We start from the raw sequence: 14218 nt of genomic DNA, 5'->3' as shown, positions 1-14218 counted from the left end.
CGTGTGCGACAGAGGGGTGCTTTATTCACGGTGTGAGACAGCTTGGGCCTTGCTCTGCTGTTATCTGGTGGCCTCCTACTCCTCCACCGCCACAATGTCTTCTGCTACCACATTTATCAACTTGACACGCACACTTTTCTCTCTCTCGCTCTGCACCATCCCTTCCCCTGTTCCCTTCTTCCCCTCCATATGTCTTTCCACTCCACACTTCTCCGGCTACATTTCTTCATCTTATTACTCTCAGAGAGGGGAGAGAGTGAATGATTCTTCTAACTCATCTCCCACTCTTTGTGACACTTCATTTGTCGTTGTGATTAGAGCCCATAACAGTGCCTCTGGAGTGTGCACAAGGCTGACGGTGTGTGTCTGGAAGCGTTTGGCTACAGGAGGAAACGCGCTGTAATTAACTCGCTGTCTGCGCCGCTGACGATTTTTGAGGACCGATGAAGACATTTGTGAGAGTTCATGAGGCCTTTTACCACCTCCCCTGCGCAATAATGAAATTGCACTTTGTTAATCTAACCAAGAAAGAGATTAGGTGCTTTTTACCTACATCTTTAGAAATCTAACATAAAAAGAAGTGCAGACATTTATACTCCCTGGGCAAAAGACCTGCAACTGACAAATAAAGGCTATCTCATCTCTCATCATCTCATAAAGAATTTTCATTTTTTAATCCTTGGATTTCTCCACTATACTAAACGTATACAGGCCCAAACTAACTTAGACACAGTAAGCAAAAGACCATGCACCGAAAACTGAAGTATTTCCACCCTTTGCAGTACACACCTAAATGCTGTAATCAGCATTTTCATTACTCAAACTGGAACAAGAAAAACAAACAGCAAAAAGCAACCTCCAAAGTAAAGAGGGCAGAAACAAGAAGACTTCACACTGAACATGACAGCAGAGGCAGGAAACAGACACTAACAGATAGCTGAGGCAGGGGGAAGGAACACAATGAATAAACTTCAAATGCAAGAAGAAATAACGTGACTCTAACTTTGTGATGAATAACCTCCTCCAAACACCCAAAACACTTTGTAACTTAATCTTACTTTTGTTGTTGTTGTAATTTTGCCTCTGTACACAACCACAGAGCATTTTAAATCAACCAAATCTACCAAACAAGCTACCAAATGCAAGTTAGACACTTGGAATTAACTCTAGATCTTTAATCTGCTTGATTTGTCATAGAATAACAAGGGAGCAGGTCTCAACTGGCCATCAAAGTGTTTATCACTCACTTATCTACTTATGTCTCCATGTCTGCTGTGGAACCTCTGAAAATGAGGGACTACATATAAAGAGGGCTGTAATTCCTAAACAGTTAACACAATACTTTATTCAAAGCCCTTGAATTAAAGCTGAAAGTCTGCACTTCAATCACAGCTTGATTGTTTGCTTTAAAATCTACTGCGGTGATGTGCAGAGACAAAGTCACAAAAACTGTGTCCCTGTCCAAATATTTACGAGACAATTGCTCAAACATGGCGGTATCTTCTAAGTTTTGAGCTGTATTTGGGGTGCGGTCATTAATGCTCATGACATCAAGCTTAAAAGGTTCTTTTTGGACTCGAAGATATCTTACAACAGGAACCAGGACTCGAATAATACAGCAAGAGCTAAAGTCAAACATTACTCCCATGATACTTCAATTCAGTTTTATTTATACAGTGCCAAATCACAACAACGGTCACCTCAAGGCACTTTATATTTTAAGGTAGACCCTACAACAATAAGAAGAACCCAACAATCTTATGACCCCCTATGACAGGGGTGGGCAACTCCAGGCCTTGAGGGCCGGTGTCCCTGCAGGTTTTAGATGTGTCCTTGAACCAACACAGCTGATTTAAATGGCTAAATTAGCTCCTGCAGTTCTCCAGAGGCCTGGTAACGAACTAACCATGTGATTCAGGTGTGTTGACCCAAGGTGAGATCTAAAACCTGCAGGACACCGGCCCTCGGGGCCTGGAATTGCCCACCCCTGCCCTATGAGCAAGCACTTTGGCGACAGTGGGAAGGAAAAATGCCCTTTTAACAGGAAGAAATCTCCGGCAGAACCAGGCTCGGGGAGGGGCGGCCAAAACAGAATTCCAAAAGTCGGTACAACAAAAATTAAAAAACTAGAACTTCAATAAAAAAACAAACAGAAACCAAAATATAGAACTATTTACCATTTCACAGCCAAATAAAAAGTATTTTTAAAAAGGTATATGCTGCTTTTTAAACAGATGTTAACCTTGACTGGTACGCGCCATTTAGATGTCTTTTTGATGGGTTTTGCACATTATTGAAGTCTTCTTTGTATCTGACCCAGCGTCTTAGCTTTTTGGAAAATGGACCCCCCCAATACAGACACTTCTTTTCACTTCTTATTGTGTGAAGACCTTAAATTAACGGTGCGCCTCTAATCCATAGTACATACTTATTCTAAGCAGGCTTTAAGTATGTGTGTTGAGGATGGAAAAATGACTAAATTAAGTATGAGTTAAATCCACTTGAACTAGATGGCATACATATTAAATGTGTAATAGAAGATTATCTGTGAAACTAAAATGTGGGTGACGGTGAAACAGCTCTGGGGGGAAAAAAGATTTATTGTATAATGTCCTGTTAGTATAAAAGTATATTTTAAAATGTAGTTAGCTGTTACTTGAATCATGCAGTTCAGTTATTTTTCTGACATATTTTGGATGCTTAACTGGCCATAAAAGAAAACATGTGATAGTATTTATCTTACTGTTGCTCTTCTACTGTTATTGAGCTCACTTTGACACCCCTGACCTGTTTTTCTCTTTATCCTGATGCTGTGAAAAAACCCATCCAGACAATGCATTCAATCAGCCAGCCACAAACTCACTCTCGACCTTTGTGTGCTTTTTGTATCAAAAGGGTGGGCAGCAACAATTTCAACATGAATAAACTTCCTGAATCTCAGCCTGAGGATGAATCTGTAAATGTTTAGAGAAGCTGTTGCAAGCTCATTCAGAGGTTACTGGCTGAGTATTTCTGCTCGGTGAAATGAACCCATCTGAAATATAGTTGGTTTGTTTTGGTTTTTTTGATGGACATTGAACACAAAAACAAAGCTGACACCCCCACACTTTCCCACAAAAAGTGAGGCATTTAAATGATTTCTTTATTGCTTCTTTGTTTTTGTGTGACCTGCGAATAAGTGGGCACTTTCTTTGGTATTTTGTGCTGGCATGAGAACTTTTTGCTCTATTGCAAGTGTGTAGAATCAAAAAATAAGAGACAAAAGGCTTTTCTCACTTCTCTGAGTTGGCCTCCTCGTCTCCTCTGTCCTTCCTCCTCCTGCCTGTGACCCAGAAATCAATCTCAGTGTGTTGTGCTGACGGTTGTCTCAACTCCTAAAATGCCCATAGATGAAAGAGGAAAGATGGGTGCAGGAGGATGCTCTGGTGTATCCTTTGCAAAAGTATTTTTACCTTCAGTGAGAAAAAGATGTAAAGCGCACAGCTGGAATGTACAACCCACCGAAGGAGGACGACTCTTAAAATTTCTTTTCACAAAACAAACAAATCATAATATTTTTCCATGTTGCACAATCTTTTTGTGAATTTAATTAAGATGGCTTTAAATTTAAATATAGTGCACTGAGCACTGTTACATCATAAAATCCAGCACTAGTCAAAGTTAAATGACATCACTTTAAAATGAGGATGTCTCATCTTGTTGAACGTCTGCTGCCTTCGCTTCTCTCCTCGTGCTTCTTCCTCGTGCTTCTTCCTCGCCTCCTCAGCTCCTCCTCCTCGTCTCAGGTGGGAGTGACTGAGATGCAATAAAAGGAATCGGGCATGTGCACAGTGTGATATGAGAAAGGTGGATTAATGAGAATAACACAATAAAAAGAGACACTTATAAAAAAAAACATGATGGGGAAGCCCTACCACCATTTGTATTTTCCAGATTCTAAATTCCTCTCCTTACATCTTAGCTCCACCTACCGGGGACCTTCCTGGTAAGTATGGATGTGCTATCCTGGAAGAGCTGGACTACCTGTTCCAACTCAAAGGGCTGCAGGTATCATTTCATGCTGCAAGGACACTAGCAAAAAGTAAAGCAGAATATCAGGAGAGAAAACCACACAGGAAGAACACCAAGACTCGAAACAGACAGGCCCTGGCTGGTGAGTGGATTTGTACACAAATCCATAGAGGAAATCCCTAATATGGTCATTTCAGGCATACAACTCTAACTGTGAAGCTCCGCCTACCTGCTGTTTATACTTCTATAACGGGCAGCCAATCAGCAAGTTAGCCTAATAAAGGAGGAGAAAATCAGCTTCTTTCATACAAAGTAGGACGTGAGGCCACACCAAGGACGAGTTTGAAATAAACTGCATTACTTTGAACTGCAAATCATGCAAAGCCACTCTACTAGAGCTGAAGATGATAAGGTAAAAAAATCCAGCTTTTAGACATAGTTCTTATTAAAAATTCATATTAAAAAGTTTGTTTTGATGTCTGTTGATATCTGACAGATGCTTTACTGTTGAGATTTATACACTAAGTGACCAATTAAAAGAGTTCTTGACAAAGAACATATTAGTTTCTTGCAGCTTTATTTGATTGATGTCTGTAACTGATTACTTTCAACCACTCAGATGCTACAGTTCACAGTTATTCTGCTTTTCACATCAGTAATGAACAGCTCAACATCGTGCTCTCTGGAGATGTTAACATTTGTAGCAAACACCTCCAACTGCAACCTCTCTTCTCCACCCCCTTCACTCACCATCTCCCTCCCATCCTGTCCTTCATCCTCCCTCTTACGCTCGTTTTTTTTTCTGTCCTAGGTGGTGTCGCTGCTGAACATGAGTAATGATGCTGTCATCTCTGCAAGTCTCCATTTATCAATGTCAGAAGGGAAAGCCGGAGTGTTTGGTGGATATCTGTGTATGTGTGTGCGGGGGTGGTGATGTTGGGTGGGGGATAGTGAGTGGATAAGAACCAAAGCAGCATGGGAGAGACGGGAAAGATGTGGCAGAAATATAGGAGGAAGAAGAAGAGTATGGTGGCCATGGCAAAGAAAAGGGATGAAGACGAAGAGTAGTGGCACAAAGAGGAATAAGGAAGAGTTTGAAAGGGATGGAAAAGATGTATTTTGACGAAAAGGTCGTGGCCCTGCATGTGGTCTGTCTGTCTCTCTGTCTGCCTGACACCAACAGGGTGTCCCTTATTCATTGTCACAGTTACAAGCAGACAGCATTAAGGCTCTGCTCTTTAGCATATTCCAGTCTAATTATGTAAATTGGGTGTGTTAGACAAAACATTACTGAAGCAGTTAGTCAGTCTGCTTTTAGGTGCCACATGATTGTGTGTGCATTTGTCTCTGTCAGTCTTGCAACCTTGGAATGAAATGAGCGTGTCTACTTAACAGAGTAAGTGTGAATGTTCCCTGTGCACACACACACATAGTCATTGTATGCAACCACCAACTACCACCAGCCACGGACCAGCCTGCAGGAGAACCTGAACGTGTTGAAATCTATAGATGTATAAACAGAAAACCTTCATCGTCACCCTGGCTCAAATTAATTTTACACCGTGGTTTTGCACGACCGAGTTTTGTGTTTAGTGAGATGGACAAGTAAAAGTTTGGCCTAATTACCCATGGAAAAAGAAACCACCTCCAGATTGTTCCCCTTTCCTACAGTGTAAAGAAGTTTAACTACATGTTTAAGCTCTGAGATGTCTTGAGAAAAATGTCCAGTTTTCTACCTTAGAAAGAAATGCTGCTGTAGCAAAGAAGCTGATTCAAAGAAACTCTCCAACACAGCAACCCTGCGCTTACAATGTAAGAAAAAGGACTTTGTGAATAAATGCAAACTATTACAGAAAAGGTACTGGCAGCTCTTTACCCTGACTAATACATTTTCTGTGAATTTATAAAAAAATGTATTGTACTGTTTACAAAACAGGAAATTCTATGGTAAAAAGTGAAAAACAGGAAGTAGGTTCTGTTATTTTATGTAGCATTAATAATATTGAAAACCACCTTTATGTCTTTATTTCTGCCATTTAATGTCGTATTCCTTATTTTGGTGTGGCAGCGGACATGCAAAAAAATGAGAATGCACTGTACAGTCCAGTCTTTATGCCCTCTTTTGCAGTTTTCATTTTTTGGAGCCTTTGGTGGGCTGGTTTGAACATCTGGGCCAGATGTTTAACACCCCTGTTATATATATCACTTTTACCTTCTCATTTCTGTCAGGTTTATATTTAAATTATTATTTTCTGGCTTTTTGTCAGTCTGAATCAATTTTATCCAGCATCACTATATTAAAATATTTTCAACTTTGTTTCATATTTTTAACTCATTTTTTTCCAATTATTTTTAATTTTTTAATTTTTGCAGATTTTTTTTTAACGATTTCTCTTCTTAATCCATTTGCAGGATTTCTTAATTTTACCACTTGTTTAATCCTTTCGTCTTTTATTTTTTCCAGCAACACATTATTAAATTACTTTTAGTTTATTGATGATTGCAGATTTTCTTGTATATTTTCTTATTTCATGTTGGCTTTTAATCTTTAATTGTTTTGTTTTGCCAAGTTTGCTCTTTCTTATTACCAGCTTATAACTGTCAGTTCAAAGAAAAGCACTCTGAAGTGCACTAATGTATGAAGGGGCGCAGTATCAAAATAAAATAAGATTGAGTGAAAGCTAAAGGCTCTGCCTGCCATTTTACTTTAAATGCCCTAGGAACTACAAGTTAGCCAGCAGTCTGAGAGCAAAGTGCTCTGTTGGGGTGAAACAGTGCTGTGAGTTCTTTAAGATAAGATCGGACCTGAATATTCAACACATTGTATCTGAGGAAAAGGATTTTAAATTTAATTCTGAATTTAACAGGGAAAGAAATCAAGTGAAGCCAATGTGAGAAGAATATATGTAGTAGATTTAAATTATAATAAATATAAATCATATAACATCTGAGGAGTAATAAATGCATGAGCTAGTTTTTCACCATCATCCTGAGACCGGATGTTTCAATTTTTATTGCAAAAGAGGACACAAAGAACCCAACAGGTCCTCACCCATCTGTGGAAGAAAAAAAAAAGTAATGTAAAAATATCAGGGTTAAAAAAAAAAGCATAGTGTCATATTACAATGGATGGATGGAGTTAACCTATATTATAATAATTCCAAGATAATTCCTGGAATTTTGGGAATAGGTGCAGCCGATCCAACCACCTCCTATCATCTTTTAAAGCATGAACATGTATTATTTTGCATCTATAACAAGCACAAGCGTTTTATATTGCAAGGTAAAGCTTACAATATAAATTTGCCATACAATGCTACAAAGAGAATCCCAATGATCACAAAGTTCCCTATGAGTGAGTCATGGCAAAAGGTGGGAATGAAGAACTCCTTTTTAACAGGAAGAGACCTCAGCAGAACCAGGCTTGTTCGACAATCAGCTCCCACTGCTGTGGAGGTGAGAGAGAGGAGACAACAGAAAAGATGAGTATATGAGTGTACCCATACACCAACTATAGGGAGAGCAGACAAAATTATGGCAAAGAAATACTGGCATATAAATGCATGGGGATGACTCGGTGAATGATGGTAAATCTCACAGGAGCCTGAGGCCAAAGCAGCATAAATAAAGGATGGTTCAAGGTTACTTTATCATGCCATCAAGGTTAGGCTACAAGTTTGAAGACTAACCTTAAAAGTAGAGATGGTATGTATCTCTGCAGTCTGAGAGTGAAGCTGTATTCAGATAACGTGATTCTAAAAGTTGCCCAAAGTTTAGTTGAGCCTTTTTGTTCAGTTAATTTAGCCTAATGGGTCAGTCTGGACGTGATTGGAGCAATATGGAGTGAAATCCAAGTAAATGTTTATAAACACTCACCAGCCACCTGTTCAACTGCTCGTTAACGCTAATAGTAACACGGCCAAGGCGACCCGCTGACGTTCAGAAACCTCACGGATGTGCTTGCAGACGCCATCATATCAATATGGACAAAAACCTCGGAGGAAGTTGTCCAGCACCTTGTTAAATCAATGCAATTAAGAACTAAGGTAAAAAAGTGGGTCCATCCCATTACTAACCAGGTGTACCTAACAGTGTCCAGTGAGTGCACGTTTCACGTGTTGACAGCTGCTGTGTAAATGATGTAAATGAACCAGGTGTAAACAGAAGCTTTCATGTAATATGATCAGCGAGAATAGTCTCTCTTTATTTTATCTTTTTGAAAAAACAAACAAAAAAAAAGTCTCTTGTAATTATCTTTTGTTAACATTTTCAGAATTCTGTACAGGATAAAAAGAAATAAGCACTGCTTAAGAACCGAGTCAAATCTCAAACTAGAAAAAACAACTGAAAAAAATACCAAAAAAGAGAGGAGGTTTACAATACAAATTAGTAGTAAGACATTGTCTGAAGTGCAATGGCATAGCTCAGATGGGTTAAAAGTGAAACCAAAAAACTTCAAAATAAAAATACTTCTCTATTTTCCAACAAACAGTAAATTCTTTACAGAGTAGAGACTGTATTATCTGATGTATTTAAACCTGTAAAAACATATTTACAAATAGCCATCATCTTTTATATAGTTTTTTTTTCTCATAATCACATATATGTCAGCACCAGTAAAAAAAAATAAAAATAAAACAAAGAACATCAATAACAACAGTTTTCGTTAAAATGTTGTCTACAGACTTGGTCCCGGTACATAATGATATTTGGAGGAAGCTTCCTTTCTCTTCCTGAAGGGATTTCAAACCAGGTCACGCAGCCTCACTTTGGCTGTGACCTTAACACTGACCCACACATGTTTCTATAGCTTCCTGCCTCCGCGTTGGACTCGTAATCCTTAGGTGTTTTCCCACAAACTGCCTCTAACATGTGATTTATGAGCCTGCCTGGACTGGCATCAAACTTTTGGAAGCATGAGCATTGGAGCCCCCGCAGGTTTGGGCGCTCCGCTGCTTTTCCTACACGAGGCAGGCTCAACGACCGAGAGGGTTTTAAATTTGTGACCGTGCTCCCCCTGGTAAAACTCAGGAATGCTATAAAAACCCTACATATCCGCCCATTCTTGACATTCAGTCTCCATACAGTGAGATGGAGGACTCCCCAAAGGTGACAGAAACCCCCCAAAAAAGTAGAGAAATTCATTCGCGGGTGCTGCCAAACACAGCGGCGCTTACAGGACGACGGGCGTGGTGGTTAAAGTTCGTATTTAAAGGGTTGGATTATACAACACCAACAACCATGAGAACAGATGATGACAAGGAGTTAGTTTACAGAGAAGAAGGCTTTTTTGGTTTTGTTGATTACAGCATCGTCCTCCACACTTTCACTCTGATGAGCTAAATACAAAGTAATGCAGACACGCTTTCATTCATCTTTTAAAGCGTTAGCGATGTAAGATGTTACCAACAAGTACAGTAATAAAACCTTTTTGACACATATTCATTATGCACACATCAGGGCAGAGGAAGTCGAGAGGGAAGGGAGACACTAACTTCAGTGGAAGCACTGATTATCTCGATACTAACTGCTGTCACACTTTAAAGGGACTGATCACCCCAGCCTTCATTTTATATGTTTTTCCTTCAGCCTCCAGTTTTCTTTATTCATCTCTATGAAACAGCACTTTTTGCAAATATTTTTATTCTACGAATCATGAAACGGTTACTCCAAACATCACATAAATCGTGTGTAAAATAAATAATAATAATGATAATTAAAGTTGCAGTTCCTCTAGTGGCCACTTGAGGCTGCCTTCAAATATGATTCAGTCCCCATAGACTCCCATGTTAAAATGCCCAGCTTTACAGCAGAATTAAACATGTTTACACCCTGGTGCTAAACAAATATGGCATTGATCTCTAGAGATAACTTACCCCTTTATATCACCTGTGCAGTGGGTATAGTTTTGTTATATGTTACACCCATCCCATGGTAACTTTGATAGCAACAGATGATGGCTGGCTGATAAGCCTCAGAAATGCCAATTGGGGGTCACTGAACTGGACCTCTCACCATTCGGTGTCTTTTGGAGCAACCCGTGCTTCAGTTTTGATGAGTAAAATGCTCGCATGTTAAATCTGTTAGTTGGCACTAACTAGCAGGTACCTGTGGATGTGCAGTGCACCTGTACAGTTTAATGATGCGGTTTCCTAACCAAGCATGCAAGTGTGAGCTCATAGCTTAGCAGTCCACTGTCTCATACAAATAGAGTCATATTTGGGTCAGAAAAACCTTCAGTCGTGGCCACAAGCCAAGATTAGGACTTCAAAACCAACAGATTTTCTTTCTTTATGCTGAATTACAGCCAATAGAAGTGTGTAGTTAGCACTGACACTCAACTCCATCACTACTATTGTACAAGCTTCTCATCATTGGTAGTTACACTCTTACTTCTGCACATTGATGTTGTTGGTGGCTGTAGTTTGGTAAAGCACATGGTTTGTGGATGTTTTCTGAGTAACCAGATCATGATTTCTGCAATGCGATTTATTTCCATTACACTTAAGTGAAGGTTGAAATCTCTGCAGCTGACCGGACGAAGGACAAATAAAACTGCACACCTGATGAAAAGTATGAGAATTTTATCTTTGGGGTGAGCTGTCCCTTAAAGGCTATCTGAAGCTTCTCTCTCTCTCTTTAAAACAAACTCAAGGCTTAGCAGTGGTTCATTTTCCTTGTAAAGCGCCAGAAGGGCCCGACTTGTATTTCTTCACAGTAGTGTTACAGTATAGCACAGTTATAGTTTGAAACGAGGGCGTTTTACAGCTGAGACAAGCCACGATGTAAAGCAGGGCTACGGTGAGTGACGACAAGCTGAGCCACAGATTTTTTACCAAACAGATTTTCAAAAGATGACGAACTAAGAAACAAAGCTCAGCAAAAACTAATTTAAACTTTCTTTTCCGTGTGTAATTGACAAACTACCAGATTCACTGTAAAAGAAAAACACAGCGACAAAATAAAACACCGCGGGCGGCTTTTCAATGAGCTTTTTTTCTCGTCTCTTTAAGAAGAAGAAGTCACTTGTGGTGCTTGAATACATTCAGTGCCCAGCGATTGTTTCTGTCTGCCTGATGCATGCGATGTGGTTTGTGTCACGCAGACAGAAGGTTTAATGTGTAGCCTAATATTAGTTCTGTTTGCTGCCTCTCACACATCTGCACATCCTCCCGGGCTGACGCTTGTTTGTCCGTTTGTTGTTGTCTACGTGTGCTTGCTTTAGCTGCCTAATCTCTCCTCCTTTTCTCAGCTTTTTACTGCCTTTGTCTTTGTCTACATGTGCAACCACAGCGACACAACACAGGAAATGAACCACAACCCCCCTTTAAAAAAATTAAATAAAAATGCCACTCAGGTTGGTTGCCTAGCAAAAGCACTAGAGGGCAGAGCGAGCCTGCGTGGCACAATAGAGGAGCATCATTTGTTCTGTTGTGATGTGCACAGTTTAAACAGAGAAAGGAGCGTTGAGAGCGAGGAACGAGTCTCTGGAGAGAGGGTGGGAAAGACGGGAGGAGAGAGGAATGGAGGATGAGAGGGAAATCAAGTGAAAGGAACAGAGTGAAGGAGCGTGAGGGAATCAGATTTGTGAGTGCGTGTGTTTGTGTGTCTGTACGAGGGGGGGCTCAAATCTAAGAGGAGGAATGGGAGCGTTGAGAGTGCTTTCTATTCCCTTCAGCTCCTCGCGTAGTTGAGAGATCTGAAGCGCTGATCAGGGTGGCACAAACACACAAACACAAATAAATTGCTGTCTTGAGAACAAGTCTTGCTTCCCCTTCATCAGTCTACAGTTTCCAATCAGCCCCTGCTGAAGCTCGGGCTCAAAGCGCTGCTGCGTGAATGGGCCTCGCTTTCAAACACTGAAGAAAATTTATTCCATAGAGAAAAAAGGGAAAATTAGGAAACACACTTCTTAATCTCTATATTGGTTTTTCATTAATATGCACAAGACAAAATGATAGCTCTCTCCATCACACACACACATACATACGCACAAAACGTAACACAGGAACTCATTTATAATCTTGCTCATGTTTTACAAAACAAAAACATGCCAGTCCACGTCATGTTATCGTTTTTGTTTTACTTTCTCAGATTTTAAAATTTGTCCAACTTTAAACGTTTTTATTTCATCCAGTAACAACTTTCCCCGTTGGCTATTAGCTCGAGAAAAACTCCTCCATCCAACCGTCACTTGAGTCCAGCTCTGCCCCCGAGCCGTCCCCCAATCCGAAGGCTCCTCCGCCTGAGGGCCCGCCCCCGTATCCATAGGATGACATGTCCTGATTGGCTGTCCTCTGGTAGCCCTGCGGCTGACCTCCAACCCCGACTGCCCCTGGTCCGTAAGATCCACCTCCTCCACCTCCACTTGCCCCTAATCCTGGCCCCCCAGGGCCTGGCACGAAACCCCCCATCCCAGTTATTCCCTGGCCCATCACCCCCTGGTTCATTCCCTGGTTCATAACCATAGGGCGGGGTTGGTTGGTCCTTGGTTGACCACCCATGTGAGGGCCCATCATTGGGCCAGCCATACCCGCAGCTGGGTTGCCCAACCTGGGGTCCATCCCCTGGCCCATCCCTTGTCCTGGGCCCTGAAAGTGTTGTTTAGCCATGCGTGGGGGTTGACCCGGCTGCATCCCATAACCCTGGGCAGAGCTGAACCCCACCATATCTCCTCCCCCTCCTCCTGTAGTCCTTCCAACTCCACCCCCCATGGCCTGCAGACTCTGTCCTTGCTGCTGCGGCCAGCCACTTGCTGCCATTCCCCCACCGCCTCCTCCCAGCATGCTCTGCAGTCTCTGTGTTTGAGCTTTGGCATTAGGAGGTCCTTTAAGAGGTTGTTGGGTCATGGAGTTCATTAACATCCCTTGCCCTCCATAACCTCCAGCTCCACCACCTCCGGGTCCTCCAGGCATACCTCCGACTCCAGGACCCGCACCTGCCTGCCGGGGTGGCCCTCCGGTGGGGTTGTGCTGTGGCGGAAGACCCATGGAGGCTTGGACGCTTTGGCTCTGGTGCTGCTGCTGGTGGATCATTTGGCTCATGGAGGGGTTGAGCCCATACAGGGAACCCTGGTTGGATCCCTGGTTACTGTAGGGTAGTCCCATGTCAGTTTGGGGTCCCACAGAACCACCCTGGGCCTGAACAGAACTCATCTGGACCATCTGCTGCTGAGTTTGCGGCTGCTGCAGGAGGCGGGTAGCCCGGATGTTCTGGAGAGCCTGAGGAGTACCTAGGAGTGGAAAATAAGAGGAGTTAGCAAACAGATGAGGAAATAGTTGTAGGGGAAAATCTGAGAGCTTACACAGTAGAGCCACTTAAATGAACCAAAGGCCATAAGACGGCTCTAATAAGTCATTGCTGAGGCAAAGATTTATGTTGCAGGACAGCCCCTTTACTCTGGAAACGAATGCTTCCCATCCAATTTGGCCCAAATCCTACCCCACCAAAATAAAACTAAACACACTGAAGCATCTCACTCCTCTACTTTTTGCTATTAGATGTTCAGAAGTAGCTGAGCTGAGGAGGTCTGCTAGCGTGGAAATGGCTTTAAATCCTATAATAAACCCACTTCTGACATCATTCCACTAATCCCCCACCTCACAGCTCAGGCTGAAAATGTAACAGAGGAGCGAGAATGAAGAGGATCACTCACTCCAGTAAGTAGGAAGCGAGTAGAGTTGCAGGTAACTGTCTATATACTTCACAGATCACAAATATATCGACTGTGAGATTTGTAGGTGATATGAGCACAATCACAGATACACTGCAGGACAGCTGAGTTAATGTGTATATCTGTAGGCCGGAGTTTCACACCGGAGCTTCCTCTTCCTCTCCATATTATCTCTTTCATTTGCAGACACTGATGGCTATAAATGGTTTTTCAGCCTGACTCTCTTCCTCATTCTCCTCCTCTCTCTGTCGTTTCCTCTGTATTTTCTTTGTCTCTTCATCATCTCATCTCTCCGTTCAACCTCTCCTTCTACCCACCGAACCATCTACCTTTTCCTCTACTTGCCAGCCACCCCGCTCTCACTCCTCCTCCCATTCTCTCCCACTTCCCCTGCTCTCATCCATCTCTCCGACTTCACCGGAACTCTGGGGGATCCAGGACAGACAAGTTGCCGTGGTAACAGGCAGAGCAGAATTTTTTATTTTTTTATTTTGTATTTTTTTTCCCGGAGAGAGGAGGAGGAGAGAGAGAGGC

At 41.9% G+C, this 14218-nt stretch overlaps 1 protein-coding gene across 1 annotated transcript in view; it reads right to left on the bottom strand.

Moving 5' to 3' along the window:
* Positions 1–7981: 7981 nt before the first annotated feature.
* maml3 (mastermind-like transcriptional coactivator 3) overlaps positions 7982–14218 on the bottom strand; it is a 133831-nt gene continuing 127594 nt past the window's right edge. Inside the window, exon 6 of the mRNA XM_086296917.1 lies at positions 7982–13243. Within this exon, the coding sequence (XP_086153043.1) occupies positions 12171–13243 (1073 nt within the window). The 3' untranslated portion in view covers positions 7982–12170. The remainder of the gene's footprint in view (positions 13244–14218) is intronic.

The sequence above is a fragment of the Aulonocara sp. 'chitande type north' Nkhata Bay genome, linkage group LG6 (assembly GCF_057382095.1).
Source record: "Aulonocara sp. 'chitande type north' Nkhata Bay isolate Kocher_YH1m ecotype deep benthic linkage group LG6, A_spYH_male_GT1.1, whole genome shotgun sequence".
Taxonomy (NCBI): domain Eukaryota; kingdom Metazoa; phylum Chordata; class Actinopteri; order Cichliformes; family Cichlidae; genus Aulonocara; species Aulonocara sp. 'chitande type north' Nkhata Bay.
The sequence above is the reverse complement of the archived record's forward strand: the minus strand, read 5'-3'. Positions and strand labels throughout refer to the sequence as shown.